Source organism: Eupeodes corollae, chromosome 1, assembly GCF_945859685.1.
Source record: "Eupeodes corollae chromosome 1, idEupCoro1.1, whole genome shotgun sequence".
In the NCBI taxonomy this organism is placed as follows: Eukaryota; Metazoa; Arthropoda; class Insecta; order Diptera; family Syrphidae; genus Eupeodes; species Eupeodes corollae.
In genome coordinates, this window is record NC_079147.1 from 214,027,875 (window position 1) to 214,050,873 (window position 22,999).

The 22,999-nt window shown below is 31.5% G+C and overlaps 1 protein-coding gene across 2 annotated transcripts; it reads right to left on the minus strand.

Annotated features, from left to right (window-relative positions):
- Positions 1 to 2,239: 2,239 nt before the first annotated feature.
- Positions 2,240 to 22,589, minus strand: LOC129939447 (putative tricarboxylate transport protein, mitochondrial). 2 transcript variants are annotated; one of them, XM_056047467.1, is made up of 5 exons: positions 22,209 to 22,589; positions 3,819 to 4,102; positions 3,479 to 3,605; positions 3,194 to 3,417; positions 2,240 to 3,130 (listed from the first exon to the last, which is right to left on the minus strand). In XM_056047467.1, exons 2-5 carry the CDS (start codon positions 4,006 to 4,008, stop codon positions 2,727 to 2,729), a joined length of 945 nt encoding a protein of 314 aa, XP_055903442.1. In that variant the 5' UTR covers positions 4,009 to 4,102; positions 22,209 to 22,589; the 3' UTR covers positions 2,240 to 2,726. The 2 variants fall into 2 exon arrangements, with proteins under 2 accessions (XP_055903442.1, XP_055903441.1); XM_056047466.1 differs by lacking the exon at positions 22,209 to 22,589 and adding an exon at positions 15,714 to 15,933.
- Positions 22,590 to 22,999: the final 410 nt, after the last annotated feature.

Here is a 22,999-nt window from a genome sequence, read left to right on the forward strand (position 1 = left end):
ATTGAATGTCGGTTACCAATTCAATTCGTCTTTGCCGTAATTAAGTCAATTATTTGTTTGATCATCCCTCTTATGTAAGTAAACAATCATGTCTGAGTTCTTTCACTCGACTTTGAGAAAGCATTTGACCGAATCGGTTTACATATAGTTCTTAATAAGTTAAAAACATGGAATGTTGGAAAGAAAATCTTTGGCTATGTTAGATCATTTTTAACAAATAGAAAATTCTTCACAAGAGTTAACGATTTTTTTTTTCTAACGCATACTCTTTGGATAATGGTATCCCACAAGGATCTACATTATCTGTAGAACTATTTACAATTGCTTTTGATCATATTTCAATCATGTTAGCTCAGCCTAAGTATAAATAATGTTCAGATTGAAAATGTTAAAACACTAAGTATCCTAGGATTAACGTTTAATAATAAATTTAATTGGAAAGACCATTGTTAAAACCTAAAAAAATCCCTAGCTGCAAGGCTCGCTAGAATTAAGTATTTATCAAGTAATAAAAGTCATGTTCATAAACATTAACATACATAACAAAAATGATAGTTTTAAGTAAAATTGATCATGGTATAAATATTTATGGAAATTCACCAAAAACTACACTGAAATATTTAAAATCACCATATCATCAGGCAAATACTTCACCTATAAAAAATATACTTGCGAAAGCAGGACTATCAACAATCGAGGAACGTCATAGAGAATTGATATCAAAGTTAGTTGTGAAGTTAATATTTTCAAAAAACTCAGTTATTGACAAGGACATCCACCAGTCCATCAGGCATAAATCTAAGAAGCGTATCCAATCCTCAATAAGCAAAATCATAAATAAAGCTTACGAAATGGAACTCCAGTTTAAAAAACAAAGAAAGATACTTTTATCTTACCCGCCATGGCATATAAAACATGATTCTATCCTGATGAATTTGGTCCACTACAATAAGGCAAATACCAGCAACGCAGTTTACTGCACTTTGTTCTCCGATATCTCATCTGAACTTAAAAAAGACTGCTGGGAATTCATCTTTACAGTACAGATGGTTCTTAACCACTAAGCCATATGCCGTTTGCCGTCACATCAGAAAATGGTTTTATTCTACGCATTGGTTGCCTACCGGAATCCACATCAATTTTCACGGCAGAAGCATTTGCAATTCTCCATGCCCTTAAGATAACTACAGTGGCAAATTTATTATATGCTCAGACAGTGTATCTTTCTTAAAAGCTATAAACAATCCAAACAACAACACTGACCTAATCTCCTCTATAAGAAACAAGATTGCAACGATGCCAAAAAAAAAATAAAACTAATGTTGACCCCTGGTCACTTAAATATCCTTGACAATGAGGACGCCGATAAAGCAGCGAATTCGGCAAAAGAAGCACTAGTATTTCATTTCAATGCATTCACTAAACAAGACTTTGAAACTCGGATTTATAAAAACTTTAAAACTTTGCAATAAACTGAAAAAAGTAAACCCAACGAAATACTAAACTCATGTAATTGGCAATGTAAAAAAAAATGTTTTCCTTTGCAAGTGTAGCCAAGTAACTCATGAGGACGATATGCTGATTTTTTAAGTCGTTGTCAATTCGTTCACTAAGCTACCTCATAAATAAATAAATAAATAAAAACGGCTGGTAGAAAACGAGGGTCAAGTGACTTGTAACTCTTAACCGTTCCTGTGTCGGAGTGATCTCTGTTAATAAATTGTTTATTTTAAACTAAAAATTATGTCGCCGTAGCCATAAGCTGCCGCCTTGGCAGGGTCTCCCGACGAAAGATTTTTTTGGACTTTTGAAGTGGTTTCATTAACATTTACAATATAATATAATTATCTTAAGAAATTGGTTAAGAGACAAATGATTTACAAAGCGTCAGAACCCTCTATAGAACTCGTCAGAGCAAAAATGAAAAATCTTGACGAAGTCCGAAGATGTGGTCATAGTACTCGTTTTAATTCCAAAAAATTGATGCAACCTTCAGTTAAATTTAAAATGCCATGATTGACAGTGATCTTAATAACTTTTTAACGAAGATGTGGTAACTGCCTTTATATGAAGCTAAAGTACAGTCATTGCTTAACACTTATTTCAAGAAATATCACTTAAACTCTTCTTTCTCTAGACGCTTTAATTTTTGTTACTAATTGATTAAGGTTTGAAATCATAAAACTAACTGTGCATTTTCTTATTGTTTAACAATCAAACAAATATGAACACAAATAAATGGCTTTTTTTCCTGTATAAACATTGAAGCATTTATTTATTCTTTGAATAATTGTATATTTTGAAATTATTATTTTTGTATTTTAACTTTTACAAAATTAAACATTTTCTTATTTGTCAATTCTTTCATCAAAAGTATTGACATAATAATATTAAAGCATATTTTTAATAGGTTTTGGTGAGAAGATTTAATTTAATTTTTTTTTCTCAAAAATTTACAATATTTATCATTTAAAAAAAAATAGTTTCAAAAAAATATGTTCTTGACTTTCTTTGTTTTTGTTTTCGTTTTTGTTGTAAATTATGCTTACAAAATTATAAACAAAATGCTGCAACATGGCTAAGTTTTCGTCGATTTTGTTATGTGTAAATATTTTTGTTTAAATTTTCATTTTCTTTACTGTTGTTTATTTTTATACTCAACGACTAGGACCTTAAACTTATCTATAAGTATCTCATTATTTAGCTCAATCTTTATTACATCAATCTTACTTCCATATTGTATTGAAGAAGTCCATAAAGGAATCGTAAATCATGAAAGTTATACCAACATCGAGGCATACACGTCCCAGCCGAGGAACTGTACCCTTATAGAATGCAAAAGGACCTTCGTTTTTCCAAATTTGTATAGCGCAGTCAACTGTATTCTTATATTTAGATGCTTCGAGACCTTGCATACGAGTTTTCACCACATCCAGTGGTGTATTGCCAAATACTGATGCGGCACCAGCAACGGTACCGAAAAGCCCAACAATTGGTTTAGGAACTGGCTTACTTCGATCATCACCCATGTATAGATCCTTTAGACTTTCCATAACAAAGAAACGAATAGCTTGATTTGATCCTTGCTTTAGGATGGTCGGTGTAAGACCCTTATAGACTCCAGAAACTCCTAAATAAACAAATTGATGTTATGATAAATGAGGTACAATGGTCTGATATAAGAAATATATACCTTCTTGTTTTATGATTGTTCTTACACCATGAGCAAAACCTTTGTATTGTGGATTGGCACTTCGTTGGTCGTTGATAAACTTAACTTTAATAGTCTCCATTGGAGTCACAGCCAAAATAGCCTCACACACACCTGCCCCTAGACCACATAGTAATTTGCCCGAATTACTTAACTGACCTCTTCCATCGACCATATGTCCACGGAAATATTCAAATGCTCCAAATCTTTAATTAAAAGAACAAACATTTAATGTATGCAGAAAATAGATGATTATTATATGGGTACCTTGCAGCTGATTTGGGTATGCTTCCATATAAAAGAACACTAAGCCCACGATAAAGGCCTAAGACACCTCGTTCTTTAACTGTCTTTTTGACACAATCAGCGATACCGTTGTAGCGTTTTTTTCCACCTTAAAAATAAAAACTCATTAAAATCGGATTTAAAGTAATTATAAGTAGTTAAGTGAATTTTAGTTTTTAAGAGTAGGTACTAATTACATGCTTATTCCTTTTCAGTTCTTATTAAAGCCTATTAAGTGTTTTATGTCAAACTTTTTTAGTATTTCAATTGACTTTGAAAGTCTTCAAAAATAAGATAGTCTTGTATTCAGAATTGTGCTCACCTTTCTCATCTAATTGCAATTGTGTTTTCACATATTCTGTTGGGAATGTTATGCAGATTTCAATTCCTCCAGTTATACCGCCAGCTACAATACCTTTTAGACCCTTGGTTTGTCCAGCAGGTGCTGCAGCACCTGTATTTGCCATCCATGGTCGTTGTCCAAAGGGATTAACAAAATTTCTTCTGTCCATATTTTCGATATTGTTTTTTTTTATGAGCAAATTTAGATTGGAAATTTATAAATTTATGATTGATAGATATGAGCTGATATGGAGTTTGGAATGTCTAAAAAGAAAATAAATAATAGAAATTAATTAGTTGTTTTAATTTATTTTTTGACAATAATAAATAATAATAAAAATACAGTTGAAGTGATAGTTAATTAAATTTTCCGATTAAAAAAAAAAAGATTGAATATCTTAATTTTTAGTAGTTGTTTTTTCCTGCTTTAAGATATTATTAGGGTCTTATCAGTATCAAATGACTAAGCTCAATTTAGTTATCTTTTTTTGATGTTTTGATTTGATGAACTCTTTTTCAAAGATAAATCAACAACGCAAATAGGTACATTCTTTTATGCATTCTATGTTTGTTTATTAGTGAATATTGTTCCTAAGCAAACTTTCAAAGAATGAACACCTTGTATGTATATTAGGTATAAGAAGAACATTTGTGATTTAACTTAATTTAATTCTTTTTTTTTAAATTACAGAACAATAAAAACATATTTATCATTGAACATTAACTTTGTTTGTTCTACTTATACTTTATTTGACAGTAATATTTGCTGTAAGTTGAGAAACAAGAGTGTATACGCCGTAATGGCCTTAATTTAAATTCAATGACAGACAGAAAAGGCATTATAAATATCAGAGTTGTAAAAACTTAAGTCTTTTATTGAGTGCAGTTAAGTCATGACTTTGAATTTTTTGACGTCTTTTGACTTTCAAAATAACTTTGATTTTTTACATCAAAGTTAAAAGTCATTGGGCAGGTTCATACGACTTAAAGGACTTGAAAGTAAAGCAAGTTCCCATTATCTGATTAGCCAGCTGTCAAAAATTACCTTCCAATTAAGGCAACTTTATTTAAAGTTGACTAGAAAGTTATTCAAACAAAATCTCCCTAACTATCAAGTTAAATTTTCTTAAGTCAAAATGACAGTTGATTATGTTTTTTCACAAATACAAATTGTGGTAGACTTTTAGCTTGCCTGAGGACTATTTTGTAAACAATAATGTGTTTGGTAGCTTTTGTACGATGTACTGAAGGTAGAGGTTAGTAAAGTAAAGTTCCGAGTTTGAAATTTGTGACACTTGAAAAACTAAATAGTTGCTTTGGTTAACATTTACGTTCAAAGAATGCAGTTGAATGCAAATGAATTCCCTTTTGTTGTCTGAACTTGCCCATTTTCATGACTTTGACTTAAAGTCAGTTTAAAAGTCAATTTAACTGCAGTCTCATTGACAAGTCTCTTTAAAATCAATTTTAAATACAAGCCAATTTTAAATGTCAGTAAGTTGTTAAATGACACCTCTGAATTTTTTAAGAGACTAAGTTATTTGGCTTTGCTTCAATTGACTTTTAAAATTACTTCAGTGCAAAGTCATATTTGTATACTTATACGTGTCAAACTCAACAGGTCCTTTAATTGGATTCAACTGCATTTTTGGAATGCAAAATTAGACTAAGGTAGCTAATTTTTATTTTTCAGATGTCACTAATTTCATGCTTGAACCTTTACTTCATCTTCTTTTAACTTAGTTTTTCGTGCAGAAAGTAAAAAATGGCTCCTTAAGCAATGTATAAGCCATAAGTTGTGCTTTGTAATGTAACGAAGAAGTCATAATTCCTCTTCCAATCTGCTAAGGAACCCTAATACAATAAAATTTGAAAAAATTGTGCAGTAAATAAATAAATTACAGAGTTGAATTAAAAAAATGATTAGCTAACATTTTGACGTAAGTAGAAGTGTCAACTTTTCAATAAATTGCCTTAATTAGAATGCAATTTTTGGGTAGCTACTCAATCAGATAGCAGAAATTAGCCTTAAATTTAAGTATGTATCTTATATCGTCTGAAGCTTCAAAAATATTTAATTGGGATCGAGAGATTTGTGCAGTTGATATTTCTAAGCTTTTTCCAGTTGGGGATTTAAACTGTCACATACAACTAAACTATTTCTATAGTTATTTCTGTCAGTTTGTCAATAAAAGATTACAAACTTTTTACTTAAAAGTTTAACTGTCGTCAGAAAGATTTTAAAGATTCTAACTCTTTCCAGAGGAAGAACACTGTCATTCGATAAAAATAATTTTTTTCAGTTTTCCATTGGTAGATTTAGGTTTCAATACATAATTGATCTTCGTTCAAGGTGGTTGCAACACAGTTACAATTTTATTTGCTTTTCAGTGGTTTATTGTCAATCGGTGTTCTCTTAATATTCCTTAGACTTAGAAATTTTAGTACATTTTAAAAGAAGAACACAATAAGATTGATTTCACAATCAAATGAATGAAACTGACGAATACAAATTTTAACGGTTTTAATGCAAGGAGAAGTAAATCTTTTCGAGAAATGAGTGGGTATTTCATGGGTAAATTCATATTTCGTTAAAAATTGATTTTTTTGTGGCGCATGGAACACGATTGGAATAATTTTTTTTGTCTTTGTTTTAGTGTAACCTCGTGTTATCGAGTGCAAACTAGCTGTCAAATTTCAATCCAAATATTTTTTAATAATTAGTATTGGTGCAAAGGGGGATAAATCTGCTGAAAAATCCTGATGTGCGATTTAATCTTAAATCAAAAATAAATCAATTTATTTTGTGCCACGAAATACAAAAACAGATAAATCTTTATCGAATCTGTGTCACAAACATTAAAATGTACATTTAAATTTAAAAAATATCTCGCTCATAACCATTTCTGATTTTATTTGTCTTGGATAAATCCAATATCTTGTTTTAAAAATATTCTCAAATAAATATTAAAATTTTTCTTTTTATTTCTTTGTTGTTAGTAAATTATTTTTTGTTGATATTTTTCTAGAGAGCGTGAAATACAATAAACAAATAAATGCGCATACATATGTATATGAACGTTGTACTCAATGCATAAATAATTTATATTGCACAATTATATCTCATCTCTTGACAGATGTTTTCCTCAATTTATTGTGTTAATAGCTGCAATGAGATATGATGTTCGCCTACAAATAAATTTAAATTACATCTCAGTGTGAAAATTTGTATGCAATTAAAAGTGTTCTAAGATGTTGATGAAGAGCTCGGATATGTAAATGGATTTCTGGAAATCAATTTAAGAAAAGTAAAAATAAAAATTGCGGATAATGGGGCATTAATTTTATGAAATGCATATTGTCCTACATTGCTTCTATATTTATTTTGGTAGTTTTTTGTTTATTTTTGGATAAAATAATATATATAGTTTAGTTCAAAATAAAATATTTAAAAGATATTTATTTAGTTTTGAATCCTTTCCGACTACCATTTGAAGAAATAGATTCATTTGTTTTTCATTTAAAATCGTACTTACAGATTTAAATATTTCGAAAGATTTATTTGGTTTAACTGTTTTTCTTTGTGATTGGTTTAATTGAAACTCGTTTTTTTATCGAAAGCGAAGCTAAAACAAATTTGAATGAAAATTCGAACACAAGAAATGTTTGGAACACAATAGGCAGATGACATAACTGACTTAAAAGTTAGGGACATGTCTTATATCTGATTGGCCAGCTGACAAACAAATTGGAAAGTAGACTGGAAAGTTAGTTATAAAAAATCTCCCTTAATATCTTAAAATAAATTAGGTGACGCAAGAGTCCGTTGTGAACTAGGGCCTATAGACTTACAACGCTCAACCATTCCTGTGTGCGAGTAATTTTGTCAGGAATGGAGGGGACCTACAGTTTATATGCCGAATCCGAACGGCTTATTTGAGAAAGCACTTTTTCATGACAAGAGTAACTCTTGGATAATTTGTCAATTCAAGAGGCAGTACTCGTAAAAATACTTTAGATGGCATAGGCAGGGATCGAACCCTAGACCTTAATATCAAGTCAAGTAAAAAATGCCAAAATGACTAATAATCATAAATGTTCAATTAACTAAAATTTAATTAATTTAATAATTAATCTGTTATATATTTATTTCAATTCCATTTTTTGTTTTATGTAAAAGTGTTGCTTGTCAAATTGGTAAAGGGATAAGTAAGAATAAAATACGAAATGCCTGAAAAGTTTTTTGTAGACAATTATGTTTTTAGTAGTTTTTGCACGATCAACTCAAATAAGAAGTTGGTGAAGTCAAGTTCAGAATTTGAAGTTTATGACACTTTACCAACTTACTAGTTGCCTTGGTCAAAATTTCGGTTCAAAGAAAGCAGTTTGACGGAAATGAAAGTCCCTTATGTTGTATAAAACTGACCAATTCTATTAACTTCAAAAACGACTGCTGATCATCTTTTTTCTATTCAACTGAATGCAGAACTTCATGAAACTGTTATATGTTTATTAAGTGCAAAATTGTATTTTTTGTTTAATAATTTACAGGCACTTAAGGGGTTATTAGTACCCTTTATATGTTTATATTAGGAAAATAGGGAATGATTTAAGAGGAGATACTGATGTACATTGGTCTTAAAGTTCTGAACATCAAAATGGGAGGGAAAAACAGAGTTGGCCAAAGCATTCCACATTCTCGATGGGTGATTTAAGAAAGAATCTCTATACTTGAGAGTACGCCCGAAATTGAGCTCAAGGGTAAACTGATGAGCATTCCTGGAAGTGCGAGCATTACAGCTGCATTCAACAGAACATTGTAAAAATATATAACAACGAAAGGCATGAAACATTGCCGCGGTGTTCTAACTGTTTCTAGGTGTTTCGATTATAGTTCTGTCGCCTATAATTTTAAAAAGCCCTTTTTTTGTATTCTATCCAAGAGATTTTAACTTGTTTTAGGGGCACCTGCCCAGATATGCGAATTATATTCAAGCTTTGGACAGATGAAGGCTTGGGGTGAAAAATTTCTTTCACCGTCGGAGAAATGCTTAGGACCTGGCAGCATTTTTGGCAATATCAAATATATGATCATTCCATAAAAGGTGATCTGTGATATACATACCGAGTACTGTTTCCTGGATTCAAGTGCCATCGGGGGTGTGTTACGCTTTAACGACAGTTTAAAGTTTTGTTTAAAAATGATCCTTGTTATATAAGAAAAGCAATTAGACTTTTACTTAACAATAAATGGCACAACTTATTATGGGCTTGGATACTGTTTATAATGTAATAGATAGGTAAGTTAACTTCTGAGTTTAAATTAAATGACGCCTAAAAAATAAACTTTGCTGATTTAGTTGTGTTTTGCGTTCTAATGAATTCCCTTATGTTTTCTTAACCTACCCAATTATAAAAAAATTTGTTTGTAATTAAAATTTCATACAAAATTTGCCCATGGAAAGTAAACAATCTGGTGATCATTATCATTGTGTATCTATTTAAAAGACGCTAGATGTTTGAATACCAAATTCGATTGAATCGAAAAACATTTTCTATATTTTTAATAAGTTTTTCACTTCACAAATTTTGTTTTGTAAACAAATAGATATAATAAATATTATAATCCGTAATCATTTTACGAATTCATGATATGATTTGATTACGGAAGCGGTATGAAAAAGTAAAATAAAAACTAAAAGAAAAAAAATATACAAATCAATTTTCATGTTTAAGATTTAAATAAGCTATTACTAAAAACATCTTAAATGTGTGCGCTAATTATACAAAAAAAAGTTGTTGAAGTGCGACCCACGCTGATAACTTCCCATTGGTTAGGTTAGGTTAACGTGGCTGCGGATTTAGAATCCACACACTTAGGCCAAAAGAAAAGGCCCATTGTGATACCGCATGAATCTAGAGAATTACTTCTTACAAGTCGAACCATTTTGAGCTTTTTTTAAAGCGAAAAAGATATTTGATAACCTTTTTAGGTAGTTCACTAGGATTATCAAAAGAGTAGTCTCCCAGATGAAGTTTGCGTCTTATTGAAGGAGCAGGGCAAGTGCAGAGAAGGTGGGAGATTGTTTCCTCTTCTTCTTCGTCCATACAGCTCTTGCAGAAGTCATATGAGGCTACACCAAGTCGTATTGCGTGTCTGCTTATAAGACATTGTCCCATAAGGACACCTATTAGGGAGCTAATATGAAGTCTGCTTTGAGATAACAATTCTTTAGAGCGCTTTAGGTCCAGTGAAGGCCATATGAATTTTGTGGCTGCGCATGTTGGTAAATTGTGCCACCTAGAATTTGCTATCGCAAAAGCTGTTTCTTTTAGCATGAGTTTACATGTAGCTATATGGTATACTATTTCCTCCCTTTCAGGTGTAATAGGCATGACCGTTCCATTTTTAGCGAGTTTATCGGCTCTACAATTTCCCGTTATGTCTCTGTGGCCCGGCACACAACATAGGTGAATAAAAGGCGATCGACAATCGAGGGCTGTTTGAGATTTGGTTGAGATACCGTCAAGAGATTTAATAGCAGCCTGACTGTCAGAGAAGATGCGGATATCAGAAGTTGATATCACGTTTACTCTTATCCAGGAGAGAACCTCTTTGATCACTAAAATTTCCGCTTGGAAGACGCTCCAATGATTAGGGAGGCGGAATGAGATGCTTATATTAAGCTTTTCTGAGTACACACCACTACCAACTCCCTCATTTGTCTTGGATCCATCTGTATAAAAATGAATGCTTTTGTCGTCTAGGAGTTTTTTGTCTTCCCATTCATCTCTGAGTGGAATGGATACCTTGGAGTTTTTTCCATATTGGGGTTTAGCAATAGTTTAGTCTATGTACTTTGGTATAGAACCAAAGAGGTTCAAAACGATGAGATGCCCTACATTGGTCGCATTCACAAAGCTAGTGGCTACGTAGTCAAGGGATTCTGATTGGCTAAATCCAAATACAAAAGTAGTTGAAATTTCCCCTCCGACGTAGTGTAAAAAATTCGGCTACAAAGTTAGTGTAGAATAATTTTGACGTTTCACAATCAGCTGCTCGGTAAAGTACGGGAATACAAAATGAAATAAATTGTTTAATATTTAAATACAAATATAAATCATTCAATCTTAAATTTGATTTTATTGAATTTAAAAACACAGTTGCAGTTGATATTTCTAAGCTTTTTCCAGTTGGGGATTCAATCATACAACTAAACTATTTCTATAGTTATTTCTGTCAGTTCATCAATAAAAGATTACAAACTTTTTACTTTAAAGTTTAACTGTCGTCAGAAATATTTTGAAGATTCTAACTCTTTCCAGAGGAAGAACACTGTCATTCGATAAAAATAATTTTTTTCAGTTTTCCATTGGTAGATTTAGGTTTCAATACATAATTGATCTTCGTTCAAGGTGGTTGCAACACAGTTACAATTTTATTTACTTTTCAGTGGTTTATTGTCAATCGGTGTTCTCTTAATATTCCTTAGACTTAGACATTTTAGTACATTTTAAAAGAAGAACACAATAAGATTGATTTCACAATCAAATGAATGAAACTGACGAATAAAAATTTTAACGGTTTTAATGCAAGGAGAAGTAAATCTTTTCGAGAAATGAATGGCTATTTCATGGGTAAATTCATATTTCGTTAAAAATTGATTTTTTTGTGGCGCATGGAACACGATTGGAATAATTTTTTTTGTCTTTGTTTTAGTGTAACCTCGTGTTATCGAGTGCAAACTAGCTGTCAAATTTCAATCCAAATATTTTTTAATAATTAGTATTGGTGCAAAGGGGGATAAATCTGCTGAAAAATCCTGATGTGCGATTTAATCTTAAATCAAAAATAAATCAATTTATTTTGCGCCACGAAATACAAAAACAGATAAATCTTTATCGAATCTGTGTCACAAACATTAAAATGTACATTTAAATTTAAAAAATATCTCGCGCATAACCATTTCTGATTTTATTTGTCTTGGATACGAGTAAATCCAATATCTTGTTTTAAAAATATTCTCAAATAAATATTAAATTTTTTCTTTTTATGTTTCATTTTATTTTTATTTCTTTGTTGTTAGTAAATAATTTTTTGTTGATATTATTCTAAAGCGCGTGAAATGCAATAAACAAATAAATGCGCATATACGTTGCACTCAATGCATAAATAATTTATATTGCATAATTATATCTCATGTCTTGACAGATGTTTTCCTCAATTTATTGTGTAAATAGCTGCAATGAGATATGATGTTCGCCTACAAATAAATTTAAATTACATCTCAGTGTGAAAATTTGTATGCAATTAAAAGTGTTCTAAGATGTTGATGGAGAGCTCGGATATGTAAATGGATTTCTGGAAATCAATTTAAGAAAAGTAAAAATAAAAATTGCGGATAATGGGGCATTCATTTTATGAAATGCATATTATCCTACGTTCCCTCTATATTTATTTTGGTAGTTTTTTTGTTTATTTTTGGATAAAATAATATATATACAATTATAAGTAGACAACTTAGCGGTTAAGTTTTTTGTTACTAGTTTAGTTCAAAATAAAGTATTTATTTAGTTTTTGAATCCTCTCCGACTACCATTCGAAGAAATAGATTCATTTGTTTTTCATATAAAATCGTACTTACAGATTTATATATTTCGAAAGATTTATTTGGTTTAACTGTTTTTCTTTGTGATTGGTTTAATTGAAACTTGTTTCTTTAACGAAAGCGAAGCTAAAACAAATTTGAATGAAAATTCGAACACTAACCAGATTTAACTGACAAGAAATGATTGGAACACAATAGGCAAGTTCAGATTACATAACGGACTTAAAAGTTACGGACATGTCTATTATCTGATTGGCCAGCTGACAAACAAATTGGAAAGTAGACTGGAAAGTAAGTTATAAAAAATCTCCTAATATCATGAAATAAAATAGGTGACGCAAGAGTCCGTTGTGAACTAGGGCCTAGAGACTTACAACGCTCAACCATTCCTGTGTGCGAGTAATTTTGTCAGGAATGGAGGGTACCTACAGTTTATATGCCGAATCCGAACGGCTTATTTGAGAAAGCACTTTTTCATGACAAGAGTAACTCTTGGAGAATTTGTCAATTTATCGCAAGAGGCAGTACCCGTGAAAATACTTTAGATGGCATAGGCAGGGATCGAACCCTAGACCTTAATATCAAGTCAAGTAAAAAATGCCAAAATGACTAATAAACATAATTGTTCAATTAACTAAAAGCTGGACCTTATTAATCTGTTATATATTTATTTTCTTCGCAATTCCATTTTATGTATTTATTATGTAAAAGTGTTGCTTGTCAAATTGGTAAAGGGATAAGTAAGAATAGAATACGAAATGCCTGAGAAGTTTTTTGTATACAATTATGATTTTAGTAGTTTTTGCACGATCAACTGAAATAAGAGGTTGTTGAAGTCAAGTTCCGAGTTTGAAGTTTATGACACTTTACCAACGTATTAGTGGTTGCATTCACAAAGCTAGTGGCTACGTAGTCAAGGGATTTTGATTGGCTAAATCCAACTACAAAAGTAGTTGAAATTTCCCCTCCGACGTAGTGTAAAAAATTCGGCTAAAAAGTTAGTGTAGAATAATTTTGACGTTTCACAATCAGCTGCTCGGTAAAATACGAGAATACAAAATGAAATAAATTGTTCAATATTTAAATACAAATATAAATCAATCAATCTTAAATTTGATTTTATTGAATTTAAAAACACAAAAGATAAGTTAAAGTTATCAAATCAAAAATGTTTCTTATTTTATATATTTGCATTTGTCAATAATATGACAGTTCCAGATTGACTAGCTTTGTAGTGTAGTTTTGCATTCACAAAGCTAATTGAATTTTGACTACGTAGCCACTAGCTTTGTGAATGCGACCATTGTTGTTGGTCCATTGAGGTGAGGCGTTGAGTCTTATAGCTGTACTCGCTGCCACTTGTTTGCTAAAGATGTCAGATGGAGGAGAGTTCTCAATGCCCCGCATTGGACTCTGCTGAGTTTGTCGTAGTATTTGACTTTCTCCATTGCAGTCAGAAATATAGACAAAATATATTTCTAGCAAAAAAAATTGTAACATTTTTTTTTATCCACACAAATTTCTTAAGATATTTCAATCGATATAAAATTTGCATTTTCAATTTTCCGAAGCTATAATTCGCCCTTAACTTAAGAGGAACTTAACAAATTTAATTTAGAACTACAGAAAACTTCTTATGTTCAAAGGTTCAACAACTTTTGTATGCAACTTTCAATTGAGAACTCGATAAGATAAAATAAACAATTGAATTTGATGTACAAAGAAAACAAGCATTGGATCTTTTTAATTTATCGAAGTTTAAAAACATCTATACGAGTTGTATAAAATATTGTTTTGTTCCTTCTAGTATTCGTGTGTCGCGCGTTAAATGTACAGATTAAGGCCATTTGTTTTTAATAATTGGTTCACATTTCAAGAAGTTATTGCAAACGTTTAACTTAAACAAGATAACACACTAATCTGCAATTCTATTTAGAAATCACACATTGGTTAGACTTTAGTCTTTCGAATAAATTAAATCAATATTATGGGTCCTATTGTGGCTATCAAATTGAACTTTTGACTCAAGGCGAGCTTTGGGGAAATAATTTGTCAACGGTTTGACTCTTTATTTAAAATTATTATGTGTAATTTTTGTTTAATTTAGTTAGGTACTAAGTTATAACCGTTAATTACAAACAATTTACGTTTTAGTGGAATGATGCAACTGCCGAAACGGCAAAATACTGTTAAGTTTCACTTTAGGCGATGAAAACTTAAGGTTTTCAAATGCAATTTTTTCGTTTTTTTTTATAATTTGAACTAAAAAAATTTACCAACTCTTTAGTTCAAAGACAATTTTCCAATTTTAATACAAACCCTGTTTTATTTAAAATTTGATAGAAAACTATTTTTCTAAGTGTACACTGTAAGCTTTATATTTATGGTTTATCGCCTTGAAATGTATTTTATTCATTTTTTTTAACTGTGTCAATAATACCAAAATGTCTACATAAATACATATCAGCATGTCTTATAAGTCAAAGTTATCACAGTTTTGTTTGCATTTCTGTAGCTTGCAAATATGTATAAATATTATGTACATATGTAAATAAAGTAAGGAGAAACATAGTTTTGAGTTTAAAAGCTTGAACTAAATTAAATGGGATTATAGGTATTTGTTTTACTTATTCCATTTAATACCTGTTGCTACTGTCTTGAGTTTTAATTAATTTATGAGTTTATTTATTATCAATTTCAAAAACATATTCATTGTTTGCGATTACATAAAAGTGGAACATCTATAGAAAAATAAAAAAAAACAAAAACAATTTCTCTGCATTATTAAATGGTTCGATTATTATTTTGTGGCGAATGAGGCGATATGGAATATCACAAAATTTCCGTCGAACCACATCAAAGTTGTGATCGCAATCTCAAAACCACTTCGAACAAAATCGTGAAACCACGAAAAGGCACAGTCACCAAATCACCACTACCACTACCACCACCGATTGTCCGCTTGTCCGTCCGTTCATAATGTAACTGGCACTTGGTAGAGTGCATGATCACCATTTTTCAAATACAATCCTATACCGGCCTGACTTTTAATTGCTTCAGCCGATTGAACTTTTAATTGCACCTTTGCACACTTTTGACACAAAGACGAAAGGTGTTATCCCCACCCCATCGGCCATCACCACTTAATTTAACACTTAGGTGAATATATTCAATTAAACAGTAATTCAGTATTGAATTATTTGTTTATAAAATAAAAAAATTCGAGCTTACAATTATTAAACAACAACAATACAAAATTTGCTTACAGAAAAAAATCGTATGATACCGGTGCGGTGAGGTGTGCCAAATACCACGATCGCGGAGCCAATAATTCCAACTGTTGCGGGGGGATCGAACGAAAGCGCACACGAAAATACCACTACGACTACTACGAGGCAGTTCGTTCAATCTCCAGCAGAAGTGATCATTTACTGGATTTGGTAGTGCTAGGCAAACGCGGGTGGACCGATGTTGGCGTTGAGTTGTGTCCAGCAACCAGTGCTTTCGATGTTCACGGTGCTGCTTGGAGCTTGGGGCAATTGTTGGGAACTTTTCAGCTTGGTTTTGTTGTCATACTACAAGCAACAAGTAGTATGATTGTAAAAGCTCTAAGATCCAGAGAGAGAAATGAGTAGAGTGCTAAAGGTTTACCTTTTTAAGTGTTAAATCATTTACACACTCACTGAAGAAAAGTGTTGCTGAGCTAAGAATTTTAGTATGTAAAGTAAGGGAGAAAGTGAGAGTTTGTTTTTGATTTGATTTTTTGAAATGAAAACAATACATTATTAATTGTTTGCAAAATACGAAAGACCTTAAAAAACACAACATATGTTAACCAATCTTAAACCCCTGCAAACCTACGACACTAATTTAGTCAAATGTGTATTTACTCCCAAAATGTGTTTCTGATTTCTCTAAAACTTAGTATGTGAACTTACTAAACCAAACTAGATCTATTTATCAAAAATAATGGGCGGTCTTTTTCCGTTAGTATAGGATCATTCATTTCGTAATTTGAATTTGGTAGCATTGGTATTTGACACCTGTCAAATTATAAGTTAAATCATTCATTTCGTAGTTTGAATTTGGTAGCATTGGCATTTGACACCTGTCAAACTATAAGTTAAATGTTTTAAATTTACACAGTTGCGCTTATAAAAATAGCAGTGCTCTCCAAATAAAACAAAAGGCCTTCAATATCAACGTTATAATATTTTTCATTAAACTTCTAATAACAAACTGAAATATTTTATTAATAATAACAGAAAATAAGTATTATTGATTTTTTACCGTTAGGTTTATCACAGTAAAAACGGCTTTTTAAATATATGACTATTCATAAAAATAGCAGTGCACGACAAAGTACTAGATTTATTACGTAAGAAAAACTGTAATAAGTTATATGAAAGTATACAAATAATGTTAGCTCACAATTAGTTCTTTGTTCCATAACCATTGCTTGGCACCAAGACCACTAAAACCTGACACCTCTTGACTGGTATTGCGTTCCACGAATCACTGCTTTCCACAATTCTTTCGAATTTTTGGGTTTTGCTTTATGCACTGCGTTCTTAACATCCCACCACAAATTTGGGATGGGGTTAATCGCATTAAGGGTCGGGCCTATAAAGCTAGCCCATATCATAACTTTTCCTCCACCATGCTTCACTGTTTTTATAGTGTACCGTGGATCATATGCTGCATTTAGGGTCTGCTCACATATTCTCGACGACCCTTGGACCCAAAAATGACGACTTTTCTTTCATCGCTCCACAAAATATTCCTTCATTCCTTAATGCAAAATCTCTATGCGCTTTAACAAACTCCATTCCCTTTGCCACATGCATTTTCGTCAAGAATGGTACCTTGCCTGGACTTTGGGCTGGCACCTTCGCTTATAAAAGAAGTCTTCGTATTGTGACAGCGCTAACAGACAGACGTCCATTTCTTATTTTTCTAGAGTCTATGGAAGGGTTCTGTTTTGCTAACTAAACAATTTTTCTGTCAGTTCTTTCAGTAGCCATCCTTTTTGGATTTTATTTTGCTATTTTAAGACGGTACTGACCATTTTTGATGAGCAACCTAGGATGTCTTGAATATTTTGGTAAGTTTTTCCCTCCAAACGCAGTTTTCGAATAAGTTTTCGAATTTCTTGAGTGTCTTGACCGTCCCATTGTTTATTTTTGAGCTAATATTTATTAATTTTGTATATGCTAGTGTGTTACAAATATTTATCCAGAGAGTTTGAAATAATGGGTGTTAATCCGGGAAAAGTAGGGTATAATTTCAAGCTTAAAGTCTCTAATATGAAAACGAAAGACCGTTAGATGCAAGTAACATGGTAATTTTTTTTTAAAAGAATTTCCGTTATTTAAATAATTTACCACCTAATAAAATGTGACCAGCACTGCTATTTTTATGAACACAACTGTATGTACTACGAATAACGAATCGTCGTAACGGCCTTATCCTTTTTTTATTGTTATAAACTTTTTCTTCTAGGAATGCTCATTATCTTACCATTGAGTGCAACTTCGGTGGTACTGTGAAGTACAGATATTGGTTCTTTAGTCGTACTACGCGAATGTAGAATGTCTTACAATACTCTGGGGTAAACTGCCATTGAAAAGTTAAAGAATTCGTAGCCAATTTACACTGACTTCTCCTGTCCACCCCATTCACTTTTAGTTATAAAAAAAGCAATCGGTGAAATCAGGAAAAAATATGTAGAGAGTGAAGGAATTACGTATTTCATGTAATTAAACTTGTGCATCATAATAATGCAAGCTTAGTTAGATATTTGTTTCCGCAAGTTTAAAGCTACGAGTTCTGACTCATTTTTACGTCATCATTTGCTACTATCGACGCCTATCATCTATCTATTATCCCGTTTGAGGACAGACTCCACATGCACGAACATTTTTTCGGACGATGTGCGACGGCGAGAATGCATATGAGTGCGCTGCTTTTTTTCTTCTTCTTCTTTTTTTTGTGATAGTTTGCGTGCATTTGCGAGAATGTGCCATCGTCCCCTTCATTTGCGGTGACACAAGTATAAGGCGCCAGTTATAGCTATCATTGGTTTTCATCATTTAAAAGAAACATTGGATTTTTTTTGGCAGGTCGTTTATAGTAAAAATTTCTGTTTAAAAGCCACCGCAAATTTTTACTGACAGAAATCTGACAGAAATCTGTCATAGGAGTTGTGTGAAATTGAAACACAAATCAGTGGAATGATTCGTTTCACTTTGGAACATACAAGTATCAGCTGTTCAGGAAAATGAATTTCCGTCCGGAAAATAGAAAATACATTTTTAGAGAAAAATAAATGCGTAATTACACTTCTTTCTCAAAAAAATTCTTTGTTTAATTTCCGATCGATTAGTTTTCATTTCTAATCAAAGTGCACCATCAAATACCGATTCAAAAATTTTTCGGGATCGATTTCAATGATAGCTATAACCTACGCTTAAGACAACGTAAATGTGCGCATCTTTTACGAAATAGCGAAACTTTAATTGTACCTGCGTGCAAAGTATGTAAGCTCGAAGGAAGAATTGGAGATGGAACGTTGGCTGGTGTTCTAAATTTGTTGTTTGTTGTAGACTGCTTATATGTTCTTATACGATAATACTTGCTGAAATATTTAACATTGTATTTTACTTACGACATATAGAAACTATAAAGAACTACTGGCAAGTTTTGCATTCGTAAATAATTTGCGACTCGAGATTTTAAATAAACATGACGTGGAAGACAAGTCGAAAAAGTGGGTCAACAATTCCGTTCGTCTGTCTATCTGTCCTGGTTGACTTTAAATTTGGAAATTAAGCTTTTAAGCAATATTCAAATTTTTCATCAAAAATGTATTACTGTCTGTTTTATTTATCTTTGCTTTCGAAACCGTACAGAGTACGAACCTCTATAAATAATTTCAATTTAGATGTTTAAATAAGAATATATGTATAACAAATTCATATAATTAGACATAAAAACTTTCCTATAATTTCTTATAAGGAATTTTAAATAATTTGTTTAGATCTTTAACCTAGTCCTATGATTACACTAGTCAACAAAATTAAATTTTTGCTGTATTGTGGTTTCAAAAATACTTTCAAATTAATATGTTTTCCTAAATTTGATTTTCAACTCATTTCATTTTATAAGACATCTCTGAAAATGCAAACAAAAATATAAAACACGCTATTTTTAAGGGTAGATAAGAACTCAAGACGGCTCTTAATAAAATATTGTACTATTGATACAATTTAAATCTCACTTAGCTGTCGTAAATTCCATTAATTATGAGATTACCAATGGGCTTTGAATAGTTTGTTTTAGAGTTAATAGGCGTGTTTTTGGATATACCATTTATAGTACAGTGAAAAATTGCCAAAAAAACCATCCGCAGTAGTCATATTTGAAAGTTGATACAATTGAATATTTGCAAGAATAATTTATCAAAAATTCCAAAAACAAATAGTGAAATTCAGATCAGTGCCAGTGGTGAAATCGAGTAAGCTGATTTTTAATAGTTGACTACCAAAATCAGGAAAATACGTCTGTGTAAGGTGATAGTCGATTTCAGAGTTTTTACCAAAAAATTTGACATACAATACAAACTTCAAGAAGTGGGTTTGTTCGTAGACTACTACATTAACATTTGGTTTTGAAGCGAGCTTTGAGGTCGCCTCAATTCTTTATATACCTGAATTAAGTTGAAATGAGCTTGATTCCCCGACCGGAATCGAGTCAAAATTTGTGAATATGAGTTGGTTTTATAGATAAGCATTATGGTCTATTTATTTGCATGTTTGTGTACAAACAATATAGTTTTGTATTAATCAAATTAAAGAAAAATTACTCATGGAGTAGGTAGCATATTCTTATATGGTTCTAAATGATCTTCATTGTTTTACACAAATCAAACTATCTCACTTGCACTTCATAAGAAACATCGAAACACCATTTTTGCATTTTAGAAAGTGCTGTGAAACTTAATCATTTTCAAATCTTCTTGTGCGGTGGAAACACTGAGATAAACCTTTGATGGAAACATAGCAAAACTTAAATATCATTTCTATTGTTTTCTCTTGCAAAATAAGCCCAGTTAGTCCATTCTCATTTAAAAAAAAAAAAAAAACTAAATAATATCAACAGTAACAGATTGATTTTTTCCCCCAATGGAAAATACATGATTCCAAATACACAACTACTTAACGAATACAGCCATCGAGATACAAATGCAATATCAATCGTACCAACATTTGAGAACGAAAACACATAATATCCATTCGAGACTCGTATAAATGTCAAAAACCCATCCCTAGTAAGATTCTGCTTTAACTTTTATCGGTAGTACTCATGCTGCGGATATTGTTTTTGTTATTCGTGTGAAATCATACTAAACTATTGATAGATTTTCCAAAAAAAACACGGGTAATGTTTAGTGCTGATTCCAAATCTGGACTTCGATTTCAGCTAATCGTGCTCAACAGCAGAAATACCCATTTTCCACATGGTTTTTATATATATATTTTTTTATATAATCCAAAAAATTGATGTTTTAAACTTAACACTACGAATTCGTAATTGGTTCTACATCGTTCTATGTTTTTCTGTTGAAAACCGATATAACATAAATGCTTCAGCGTCTTTTTATGATTAAAGTATGCCGATTGAAGATTTACAACTAATGATGATTTTTTTTTTCAAAAAAATAAGATACTCAAAATTTTTAAATGGATTATTAAAGCAAGGGATTATAAATTTTGTGTTATCAGTGCTACTAAATTCAAAGTTCAGTAATGTTGGTATAAAACATGAAATTGACAGAACTTGTATCTCAGCAAATTCAAAGAAAATTAACTAATAATTATTTAAGAAGTTATAGCCTTTGAAGTTAAGATATAATTAAGAGTGCATATAAAATTGCTAGAATGATGACAGTATTTGTTGCAATTCATGGAATACTATTTTTTAACTTTCCTTCTATAATTATCTATTTTTCAGTAATAATAGCAAGTATACGCAATGATGAACATTTATTAAAGTTGCATTTTTAACACATTATATATATTCTCAAATTTTAACTTTCTGATTAAATAAAGTAAGGGATTGTTATATGCATGTGTAGAACATAACAATTGTACTTCCTATAGAAACTCAGGAAAACACCTGTTTTATTATTCTATTTCACATTCGATTGAAAAATGACCTATGGCACTTTTTTGCGTAGGTATATCCCATTTTCCGAGCTGCATAAAATAAAATCGATAAACCTACGACACCCAACTGTTTGTTATTAATCATCTGTTCATTATTCATCAACTCAGCGCCACCTACGCACAAGGCTATGTGAACAAAAAAAAATGTAACACATTATCACGGATGGCTAGCGGGCCTTTCTTCGTCCTTACATTGATTTCAACAAAAAGATTTGTTTGTCAGGAAGCAAATAAAGCCACGAGGTTCGTTGGCATTGTCTACAAACACAATCCTCGGTTAAATATACTTTCACTTTTATAGAAAAAAAACCCTTTGGCACCTCGACCTCTTTTGTCTCACTCGTTAAGGACTCTTTAATAAAAATAATCAATAAAATGAATTTTCAATAGAATTTTTGCTTCTGCCTACTCGTAGTATTAAAGTGCCTATGTGTAGGGACAGGAAACCACTTTAAATTGTTGAATATTCATGGGCACTTGAAAGGCTACAATCTAAGTACAATACAAAAGTCAGAATGTGTACTCAATACTCACCTTTGATTTGGCACATTTAATTAATAAATTTCATTCGTAATGTACATTTATGCACATTGGGTTTAGTAGGTATAAGGTTTTATTTTTCAGTTGCTTTAAATATGGTTGTTTAAATTATTCAAAAACGTGAGATATTTTTAGTTTTCTAGCAACTGCGGCATTTATTCTGATTCGCTGCACAAAACAAAACACAATACTTTGTTGATGATTCACCGACACGAAACAGAAAGTATCCTTGTTGTAAACTTTAAAGGCAAACTTTGTACCAAAGAACAAAAAAGGAGCCGAATGTGTCTTTACATTGCAGATTAAAAGGCATTTACCGGCTTTTGGACGTTTTTTTAATCGATAATAAGAAGAAGGAACAAAACAGCAGTCATGCTATCATAAACTTATTCGGAAACCGGCAAAATAATGACTAAATTTTTAGGGTTTACGTCGTGTTTTTTCAACCCCGGTATTCCAGTATTGTTTTCAAGCGTATTCTGTGATACGGATTGAGTGTCGAAATGCAAATGAGCTTTCATTACAACGCATGTGCTATATTATGTTTTAACATTTTTTTCTGTCTTAACTATTTTACAGTGCAGTGCTGAAAAAATATGTTGTCTTATATAAAATAAACGTTGGAAAGCTTTTGGACATTTTTAAGTAAATAAGATTAGTGATACAATGGCCAATATCCGATCAATTCCAAAAGAGGGCAGCCTTTACTTTAATTTGACACCACGTTCATTGGAATAATGTTTTGTGGAACTATAAAAAGCTACTGGAAAGAAAAAAATCATTTC

Coding starts and splice junctions, on each gene's coding strand:
- LOC129939447 (XM_056047467.1), bottom strand. CDS start 4,008: ATGGACAGAAGAAATTTTGTTAATCCCTTTGGACAACGACCATGGATG. Junction 3,418..3,478: donor ATACCCAAATCAGCTGCAAG/GTACCCATATAA, acceptor TTTTAATTAAAG/ATTTGGAGCATTTGAATATT. Junction 3,131..3,193: donor AACAATCATAAAACAAGAAG/GTATATATTTCT, acceptor TTGTTTATTTAG/GAGTTTCTGGAGTCTATAAG.